This window comes from Salvelinus sp. IW2-2015, linkage group LG14 (genome assembly GCF_002910315.2).
Source record: "Salvelinus sp. IW2-2015 linkage group LG14, ASM291031v2, whole genome shotgun sequence".
NCBI lineage: Eukaryota > Metazoa > Chordata > Actinopteri > Salmoniformes > Salmonidae > Salvelinus > Salvelinus sp. IW2-2015.
In genome coordinates, this window is record NC_036854.1 from 29,900,652 (window position 1) to 29,911,563 (window position 10,912).

At 42.2% G+C, this 10,912-nt stretch overlaps 1 protein-coding gene across 1 annotated transcript; it reads right to left on the reverse strand.

Annotated features, from left to right (window-relative positions):
• Positions 1 to 5,634: 5,634 nt before the first annotated feature.
• cpa6 (carboxypeptidase A6) lies at positions 5,635 to 10,611 on the reverse strand. The gene is made up of 5 exons (XM_024000361.2): positions 9,529 to 10,611; positions 9,269 to 9,359; positions 7,480 to 7,682; positions 7,293 to 7,377; positions 5,635 to 7,107 (listed from the first exon to the last, which is right to left on the reverse strand). Exons 1-5 carry the CDS (start codon positions 9,607 to 9,609, stop codon positions 6,878 to 6,880), a joined length of 690 nt encoding a protein of 229 aa, XP_023856129.1. The 5' UTR covers positions 9,610 to 10,611; the 3' UTR covers positions 5,635 to 6,877.
• Between the last annotated feature and the right edge of the window lie 301 nt (positions 10,612 to 10,912).

Sequence of the window (10,912 nt, forward strand, 5' to 3'; positions counted from 1 at the left end):
AAGTGGTATGCCACACAAGCTCACAGAACGGGACCGCTGAGTAGTGAAGCGCGTAACGCGTAAAACTCGTCTGTCCTCGGTTGCAACACTCACTACCGAGTTCCAAACTGCCTCAGGAAGCAACGTGAGCACAATAACTGTTCGTCGGGAGCTTCATGAAATAGATTTCCATGGCCGAGCAGCCGCACACAAGGCTAAGATCACCATGCACAATGCCAAGCGTCGGCTGGAGTGGAAAAAGCTCGCCGCCATTGGACTCTGGAGCAGTGGAAACACGTTCTTTGGAGTGATGAATCATGCTTCACCATCTGGCAGTCCGACGGACTAATCTGGGTTTGGTGGATGCCAGGAGAACGCTTCCTGCGTGAATACATAGTGCCAACTGTAAAGTTTGTTGGAGGAGGTATAATGGTCTGGGGCTGTTTTTCATGGTTCGGGATAGGCCCCTTACTTCCAGTGAAGGGAAATCTTAACACTACAGCATACAATGACATTCTAGACGATTCTGTGTTTCCAACTTTTTGGCAACAGTTTGGGGAAGGCCCTTTCCTGTTTCAGCATGACAATGCCCCTGTGCACAAAGCGAGGTCCATACAGAAATGGTTTGTCGAAATCGGTGTGGAAGAACTTGACTGGCCTGCACAAAGTCCAGACCTCAACCCCATTGAACACCTCTGGGATGAATGCGGAATAGAGTCTGAATGCCGACTGCGAGCCAGGCCTAATCGACCAACATCAGTGGCCGACCTCACTAATATTCTTGCGGCTGAATGGAAGTAAGTCCCCGCAGCAATGTTCCAACATCTAGTGGAAAGCCTTCCCAGAAGAGTGGAGGCTGTTATAGCAGCAAGGGGGGGACCAACTCCATATTAATGCCCATGATTTTGGAATAAGATGTTCGACGAGCAGGTGTCAACATACACTACATGGCCAAAAGTATATGCCACTTGCCCGCCGTGGTACAGGTGTTTTTGGGGACAACCCAGACCTGGACATAAACGCAGATCCAGTCTCCAAAGATACCACAGTAGCCAACATTCACTGCCAGGCGATAGGCTACATTCTTTCAACACCACTCCCTCTCCAGCCACGCAGGGCAGTCTGGATTTCCAGAGCAGAGCAGACAGACACTGCTTCGTATGACACAGAAGATCCCACCAGAAAAAAGTAAAAGTGTTGAGGCTAAATTATTTTCACATATCGTCCTAACAATTTAATGAAGAATGATTCATTTGAAATTAACATTTTCGGTAGCTTCTTCTTCTTGGAGGAAGAATTGTAGCTATAGAGGCTACGAGTGGCCGTAGCCTACAGCCTATGACTTGCAGACAAATGCAGTTCCATTAGGTTGTATCATTGGTAATAATAACAGTGCCCGTTTGCTTTCAGGTAATAGCTGTCTATTTATTTCAAAAGGGCTGAATTATCAGTTACATGCGTAATAAACTGGTGTAGCAGCTTGCAAATGTCAAAGGAGGCACCCACCCCTGTCACTTGCACCATTTCCGTATTCACATAGTAAAGCAATGATTATCTCCGAGCCTATAATGCAACCTCGATAGTTGTATATTCAACACTTATATCCCATCCTTCACCAGAATAACTCCTAAATTATCGGGCGAAAAGCCATATAACCCGTTTAGCTCTACAATGTTGCCGACAGATTCTAGGAAGATTTTTTGCGACATTGTAGCAGCCGAAAACCTATCAAGCAGGATAAGCAGAGATGCATGACGTGGGCAAATCAATGACAACCTAAGATTGTGATAATGCCAGAACTTACCAAGTGCCACCTCGCAGGCTTTGCGCAATTGTGAATGATGAGACTTTTTAACCTCCTTGTCGGCCAGGATCTTCTCCAAAGCTCTTGTTAAAAACATGTTTTTCGTCTTTTTGCCCTCATACATGACGCACCGGAATTGGGGCGAGGAGCCTGTCCAAAGGGCAGCAGCCGTTTCAGACCGATGTATTCTGTTCGAGATGACAGCGGCAGTTGCTCTAACATACAGACATAAATAAAGACAGAAGGTGGGGTAAATCCCTCAGATTTCCATTAGCAACCTGCCTAGCTGCGCCATGTTGAAAGGAAGCGACGTCACGCACTTTAAAACTGGCCGCAGTGAGGCAGCAGGATGATCCAGGCAGCGGTTCAAGGAGCGGAAATAGAGAGAGAGTGCGAGCGAGGCTGTGTGTGTGTTTGTGTGTGTGTTTGTGCGTGTGTATGGTATATGAATAGTATCAATAGGTCTCCTTTTGAATAAATATAGTTAACCTAACCATGATATTACGTTCATACTTGAGAAAAAGTAAAGACACCTTAATAGAAAATGACTCAAGTAAAAGTGAAAGTCAGTAAAATACTACTCGAGTAAAAGTCTAAAAGTATTACGTTTTAAATATACTCAAGTATCAAAAGTTCATGTAATTGCAAAAATATACTTAAGTATCAAAAGTAAAAGTACAACTATAAATCATTTCAAATTGCCTATGTTAATCAAACCAGATGGCACAATTGTATTATTTTATTTTATTTAAGGATAACCAGGGGCACAATACAACACGCAGACAACATTTACAAATGAAGCATGTGTTTAGGGATTCTGCCAGATCAGAGGCAGTAGGGATGTTCTCTTGATAAGTTTGTGAATTGGACCGTTTTCCTGTCCTGCTAATCATTCAAAATACTTTTGGGGGTCAGGGAAAATATATTGAGTAAAAATTACATTATTTTCTTTAGGAATGTAGTGAAGTAAAATAAAAAGTTGTAAAAATATATAGTAAAGTACAGATACCCCCAAAATGACTTAAGTAGTACTTTAAAGTATTTTTACTTCATTACTTTACACCACTGTTGAGGAGCCATGATATGTAGATAGTCTTTTTTTTTAACTTAAAGCTTCCACTGTGACTATTGATTAGTTAAGAATTGGGTTTATTTCTGGTAATATTTCATGTAAATAATAAGGGGCTATCAAACATCAAACATAAAATCAACAGCAGAGCTTGACAAGAACCTGTGAGTCTCCATTCTATAACATTTAACTGTAAGGCCATTTTTCACATTATAAGGTCATACACATCTAGGCAATGGTCGTGTGTTGTGACACCTTTACTAAGGCTTGCTGGGTTAAAGACAACCTCCTACTGGGGAACCTAAAGGGCACTCTGTAGAACCCTGGGTCCTCTCAACCAGAGGTGACACTTACCTGGACAGACCACTCCGAGAGGGGACCTATCTGACATCACAGTGGGAGCCATCCTGAAGAAACACCTGCACAATGAGGCCCACATCAGACTTCCTGCATAAGGCCCTAAATGATCAGTCACGACAAACAAAAAATGAAAACAAAATGTTTTTTTTTCATGTTTAATCTAACAAACACTCATTAAACTAAGCACAACTAACATAATAGTTAGTTGTGCTTGATTACCAACAATGACGAGACAGCCTACAGGGAGGTGGTGAGGGCTCTGGGAGTGTGGTGCCAGGAAAATAACCTCTCACTCAACGTCAACACAACAAAGGAGATGATCGTGGACTTCAGGAAACAGCAGAGGGAGCACCCCCCATCCACATTGATGGGACCGCAGTGGAGAAGGTGGAAAGCTTGAAGTTCCTCGGTGTACTCATCACTGACAAACTGAAATGGTCCACTCACGCAGACAGTGTGGTGAAGAAGGCGCAACAACGCCTCTTCAACCTCAAGAGGCTGAAGAAATTTTGATTGTCACCTAAAACCCTCACAAACTTTTACAGATGCACAATCGAGAGTATCCTGTCGGGCTGTATCATCGCTTGGTACAGCAACTGCACTGCCCGCAACAGCAGGGCTCTCCAGAGGATGGTGCATCACCGGGGGAAAACTACCTGCCCTCCAGGATACCTACAGCACCCAATTTCACAGGAAGGCCAAAAAGATCATCAAGGACAACAACCACCTGAGCCACTGCCTGTTCACCCCGCTATCATCCAGAAGGCGAGGTCAGTACAGGTGCATCAAAACTGGGACCGAGAGACTGAAAAACAGCTTCTATCTCAAGGCCATCAGACTGTTAAACAGCCATCACTAACATATAGAGGCTGCTGCCTAGATACATAGACTTGAAATCACTGGCCACTTTTGTAAATGGAACACTAGTCACTTTAATAATGTCTACATATCTTGCATTACCCATCTCATATGTATATACTGTATCCTATGCTATTCTACTGTATCTTATTCTATGCCACTCTGACATTGCTCAACCATATATTTTTATATTCTTAATTCCATTCATTTGCTAGATTTGTGTGTATTGGGTATATGTTGTGTAATTGTTAGATATGACTTGTTATATACTACTGCACTGTCGGAGCTAGAAACACAAGCATTTCGCTACACCCAAAATAACATCTGCTAAACACATGTATGTGACCAATCAAATTTGATGTGATTTTTGATTTGATGTGATTTTTGATTTGATGTGATTTGAACAAAATACTACTCCAGCCTTTTCCTTTGTTTGGTACCTGCAGTCAAGCCGTTTCACCAAAGGGACGGTGATGCTGCACTCTTGAAAGTGAGCCATGATGTTGTTTATTTGTTGAGAAGTGAAAGGCAACCAAAACTGCAGTGTCAGCTAAGGAAGAGGCACTATGGAAGAGAGTACCTGATCACAATTGAAGCTAAAAGCTGTGATTTGCTCACTGGCACACAAAGTGCTGCTACTGAAAGTGGCACTCTTACCTTACCATTTTGCGTCTTAGTTAAAAACTATATAATAGAGAAATAATATCGTGGTAGCAAAGCATTTTGTCTTTTATGGAATGGAAAAACCCTGACACCTCTAAATCTGTCAATACTGGAACATCACCTGACAATTTTGAAGATGAACGTCTCTCTGTGTCTCGGTTGCTTTTCCAGAGCAACTACTAGCACGTTATACCCAGGTGGGAGGCAAGAGGGACAATCCCACTACATTCTTACTAGTCTCACACATGCAGTCTCTCACACCCACACAGGATGTCTAGCAAAGAGACAGACAAAACATTCAGTACAAGGATCCTTCTTCATTAATGATTTAGTGTTGTGACCAAGAGTGTTTTGGGGTGGCGGGGTGAGGGAGGGAGAACAACAACTTTAGAAGTAGAAAGAAACCTAACTCTAATCCATCTGGTGCCAAGTCATCATTGTCATCCACATCAAATTGGAACAATAATTGATCCAAATTAATCTATGTCAATTGTGAGAGTGGGCAGCAACTGTTTGCACAAATACACAATGATTGGATTAAACAAGGTGGTATATGAGTGTGTAGTTGCAGGGCCCCAGAAACACGGCACGCTGCGTCTTGTTAGAATGAATTAAAACAAGCTAGACTGCCAGGGAAAAACAGACACTTGCTCATTACTATGGAAATAACAGTAGCAGACAGTTCTCAAATAAAACTGCAAGAGACAGGATTGGGAGGAGGTTGAGCCAATGTTTTTTTGACCTTTTAAACTTGCTTCATTGCATCCCTTGAAAACATATGCTGCTGCATCACTGTTACACTACCACACATGATATTACACTCCTGTTATGTCAAATTATGTTATTGAAATATGTATAATGCTAGTAATGACAACGAAAGTATCCACATGTGACAAACTCATAAAAAAGAAATACCATTTATTACAATTCAGTAAATGTCCTGGGCACTTTCTATCAAAAGTAAACATTTCCTCTTTAAAAAATGATAGAAATGTGTCCTTTACACTGACTATATAAGTCAGCAACTGAAAAGCATAAAGAGATGTAAAGTCCATTTGAAGGCAGTTTGTTAAAGGAAAAGTTCACTCAAATGACACATTTCCTCACCAAGTAAGCAGTCTATGGACAAGGTATGACAGCAATCCATGCTTTGGTTTTGTATAACTGGCCACTGTTTCAAATGCTAACTTTTTTTGCTTTAGTGGAGACTTGGAGATGAAGCGTGAAAATGTTAATATATGTACCATTGACTTGCATTAGATAAAAGTTAGTATTTCAAAACACTGGCCAGCTAACAAAACTAAAACTTTGAGTGCTGTCATACCTTGTCCATAGACTGCTTACAGGGTAAGGAAACCAATATGTCATTTTGTAATTTGTGTGAACAATCCCTTTAATGATACTATAGGCATTCTTGTTGTTTGTACCATAGAAACTAAATGTGCTAAATAAGCTGATGTTCTATCACAATTAATGTAAAATACATTTGGAAGACATCTAGAGCAGTTAGCTGGTGGTGCTCCAGACAGTGAAGTTTTGAAGGGTGAAAACAGTAAGTTCAGGAGAAAGTCTTGGTTTTAAAAAAGTGCTGTGAAATGCAATATCAGTCTCTTGAAAATGGCATTCAAGTGCTTATGTCCACTGTACACTTTGTAGATAGTCGAGTTATTATAGTACAAGGTGAAGTTATGTCATCTGACATCTAAATAATTGTTTGAGGTCATTTTCAAGTACCACTATTATAGCCTCTAACATACAGACATAAAAGGGAGTGTGACCACTCTTGGATAAACATTAAAGGGATAGCTCGGGATTTTTATGTATCTACATCCAATATGAAGGAAATTAGAGATCATTTCAAGAGCCAATGCTAATTAGCGTTAGCGCAATGACTGGAAGTCTATAGGAACAGCTAGCATGCAAGCTGTTCCCAGACTTAGTCATTGCGCTAAAGCAAGTTAGCAATTGCCCTAACACTAGTTAGTAACTTCTTTCAAACTGCATGCAGATACATAAACATTTTAATCTCACTCTAGGTAAGTAGATAAAATCCCGAACTATCCCTTTAAGGCTTGCATAATCCTTTTTGACACAATAACCCACCGCCCGTAGATTACAGATGCAGAGATAATTGTCTGTATATCTCAGAGATATGGATATCGCTCCCTGTCCAGCTGATGCATCCCTGTCTCACACTTCTTCAGTAGGCCTGATGAGATGGTCTTCACTGCTCTCATGGTCTCAGTACAGGTGGGGTTGATCAGGGCTTCAGGTAACAGGAAGCCAAAGTAGCCTGTGTCCCGCAGTTCAAAGGCAAAGGCATAAGGGATCCCGTTCCTATAGGCCCAGTCCATGGAGCTGCCTGAGCTGACATCTGTTGGCGTCAGATCAAATAAAACAGTTTGGATTCAAGGAGGGGATTTTACCACAGGTAAACATGTGTATGGGATGAATTCTAATATTTGATCTTAATATTATGCGATCAAAGTTTTCGGAGTGTTTTCCAGTGTTCTGCTGAAGTAAGGTAATGCCAGGAAGTAGAGCGTGTGTATAACTCACACAGTGTGGTGGAGGCAGGTCCATATCTATACCTCACTCCATAGGCAGAGTACAGGGCAGTCACTGCATTGTGTGCAGCTGACTCCTGTAAGAGGGGTTAAACAATCATTACATTCCAATTATTTATTAAATTCCAATATGTGTTGCAACAACATTGATTGATTGTGGTCACAGATCTGTCTCTCACCACACAGTTGAAGTTAGGGATGGTGGCGTATTTATAGGAGTAGGGGTAGAGCAACATTTGGGCGTAGGCGTGGATGGAGATGTAGGCCTTGACACGCTTCTTGTGCTTCCGCAGGAACTTGGCAACCGCCTTGACCTCCGGCTCGGACTCGGGGAAGGGTCCGCAGTACGTGTCATCACAGGGCTGGGAGGATGCACCCTCCTCTGGCAGGGGGAACAACAACAGGGAAGGTACTGTTACTTAGTATGATCATACAGTATTAAGGGGTGTACATACAGAGAGGTTACACGAGTTTATACTGGAATTATACCCAAAACGTTTTTTTTACAAGATATTAGTATTGGGTTAGGTTTGATTTTATTTTATGTGACAATTTAAAATACATAAACGTTTTACACCAGGCAACAGATACATATACCAAAAATTGCAGAGGATACAATACACAAAAATGTCGGAATGCAGTTGTTTCAGCTTCCTTATTTGAGTGCATTTGGTGTAAAGTAAGTTGCTCTGGGTGAGAGTGTCTGCCGTCTGCTAGATGACCAAATTGACCAGGACATATTTTTATTCCACACAGCCTGTTGACATTTTATCAATTCAAAATGTTCTTGGGACCAACTGTCACACTGTTGCCTGCCAACAATTGTTTTATACATGATAACTCACAAAATGGCCTCTCTCTCTTTCTCATAGCTTTGCAATATGCATGTATTCTATCCACAAATATACAAAACCCTCCAACTACAGTATGTCTCCTTGAACGATGTAAATGAGTAATCCAAAAATAAATGTGAGAAACTCAACTTGGTGTAACCTGCTGACAGACAAGGCTGAGCATGATCTAAGAGATTTGCCCGTGAGCAACAAGCAGCACCTCAAAACACTGGGTCTAATTAACATTTGCATATGTAAATCCAACAGGGAATGAGCCATGTCTATGTATAGTTCAAACAGCGTGATAAACAATATCCTAAATTAATTAACGGATTCAAATTAGACAGTAAATTACCCCTGGTATCGTCCAACATCGAGAGTCTATGATTGGTTCCCAGAAAGAAACAAATGCTTCAGTAACCATTTGCCTATTGCCTATTCTCATAATTAGGGCCTCTTTTCATGCTATAGCTAGGGCCAAGAGTTTTTCCTGGTCGGGTTAAAGGTCAAGGCAGTGGATCTTTTATTATATTCTAGCCTGCATTTACAGCAGCTGGATAATCCAATGTAGCAGGTTTGATTTAAGGGCCCAGAGATTTCCTGGTTAGGTCCCGTGGTCAGGAAAAACTCAGGGCCTATAGCCATATCTGCTACATGTGTGAATATCTTTAACACCAGCCACTGTCTTGTACAGACCTTGGAGATAATTAGTATCACATGCTCTTTCTATATTACCCTGTTGCGCCCTTATATATTACCCCATATGACCCTTTCTCTCCTTCTCTTTTCTTGCTGTAAATATCTATCCTTTCTCGTTTCAGATTCCAATTACCACACATGAAACCAACCTCCCTCCCTGAGTGATGAATTACCAGCCCACCCCCCCAGAGGACCCCCCTACCACCAGCTCAGCACCACCAAAATCATATCAAACGGGTGGTGTCATCACCACACAAACATTTAATCCACAGCTTACACTAATTAAGCAGGCAGAGCGCCAGGAGACACATCTCCCAACAGTATGGGAAGGAAAAGCAGAGGACAGAGAGAGGAGAGACACACACACACAGCACTGTGTCTCAAATAGTTTCATTATTGGGGCCTCCATACAGGATAGATTAAAAAAGAAACTCACCACACCACTTGACTTTCCAGTTCCTGTTGGCGTCAACACCTCTGCAGTGGTACTTGGCGTTTTTGGACCTGGTTTTTCTCCAGAAACGATCCTGGGGGCAAAAATAATTACCACTGGCAACCATAGTCTATCCAAATACGGTGCATACAGTGACACAAAGTAGCTATGAAGATATTAATAACATGTCTCCTTAAATACATATGTTGTGTCAAATGCTAGCTAGGGCAGAGAGAGAGAGAGAGAGGGGTATTTGTAGCTACCGTAGTCCAGCTGAAGTGATATCCGTCAACGTTGAAGACTGGCATGATGTAGAAGTTGAGCTGGTTCATCAGTCGTCTCATCACAGAGTCATACTGGTAGGAATGCAGAGCCTACAACAACAACAGGTTTATAATACCATGACAGGTAACATGATCACAATGAACCATAAGCTATATCACCTGTGTATTTCACCAGTCAGAATACTTTCCAGTTGGTGAATAATAATTCATAATTAATAGTACTAAGGTAGTGTGGAGTGGGAATGGAGAATGTAGGCAGTAAGTGGTCACCGGTAGCTCAGTTGGTAGAGCATAGTGGGTTCGATTCCCGGGACCACCCATAAGTAAAAAATAATAATGCACACATGACTGTAAGTCGGTTAGGATAAAAACGACCGCTAACTTCCTTCATACTGGACGCAGATACATAAAAATCCCAAACTATCCCAAGAGTGGTCACACTCCATTTTATGTCTATACAATAATTGTTATGAGGGGACCAGTGGGGTAATGGCAGATGATTAGCCAATGATAAGACACACCTGTGACTGAACAGTGTCACTGTGGTAGAGGGCTACTACAGACAGACAGACGTTACCCCAGGAGTGTGTTAATTGACTCAGGCTCCAGTGGAGGATTGGAGAAAGCAGATTGTTGGTGAGGTAATACTGTACCTTCACGGTAATCAGGCTCAGGCCAAGGTTAATCTGATTTTGTAGACTTGTAGAGAGACAGAGCTCTGCCCCCAAGTGGCTAAAGTTAGATATTAACGCTGCTTACCTCCACAGCACATTGGTCTTCTCCAACATAAGAGTGTGTCCTTGTACAAACTCTCAATGTCTCTCAATACCCTCCTTGTACGCACTCATCTGGAGTTACATAACCCCCTGCTAGACATGATATGCTATGGTATAACAATGTTATAGTAGAGGTCTGGCATTTCAAGCTAGTTTGGGTTGATTCCATTTGACCTAATCATGTGTGACGCTTCACTCTCCCTGCTCTCTGTTGGAATGGTTGTAAGGGTTCCAAACAGAGACAGGATACACAGAGTACAGCCAGAAATGTGTATGTGTGTGCTGGGTGTGTGTTTGTTGGGGTGTGTGTGTGTTGGGATGTGTGTGTGCTGGGTGTGTGTTATTGGTAGGAGATAGGGCTAGTGGGTAGGAGACTAGGGCTAGTGGGTAGGGACTAGGGCTAGTGGGTAGGGAACTAGGTAGTAGGTAGGAACTAGGGTAGTAGGTAGGGAACTAGGGGTAGTAGGTAGGGAACTAGGGGTAGTAGGTAGGGAACTAGGGTAGTGTGTAGGGGACTAGAGTAGTGTGTAGGGGACTAGAGGTAGTGTGTAGGTGACTAGGGGTAGTGGTAGGAGACTAGGGCTAGT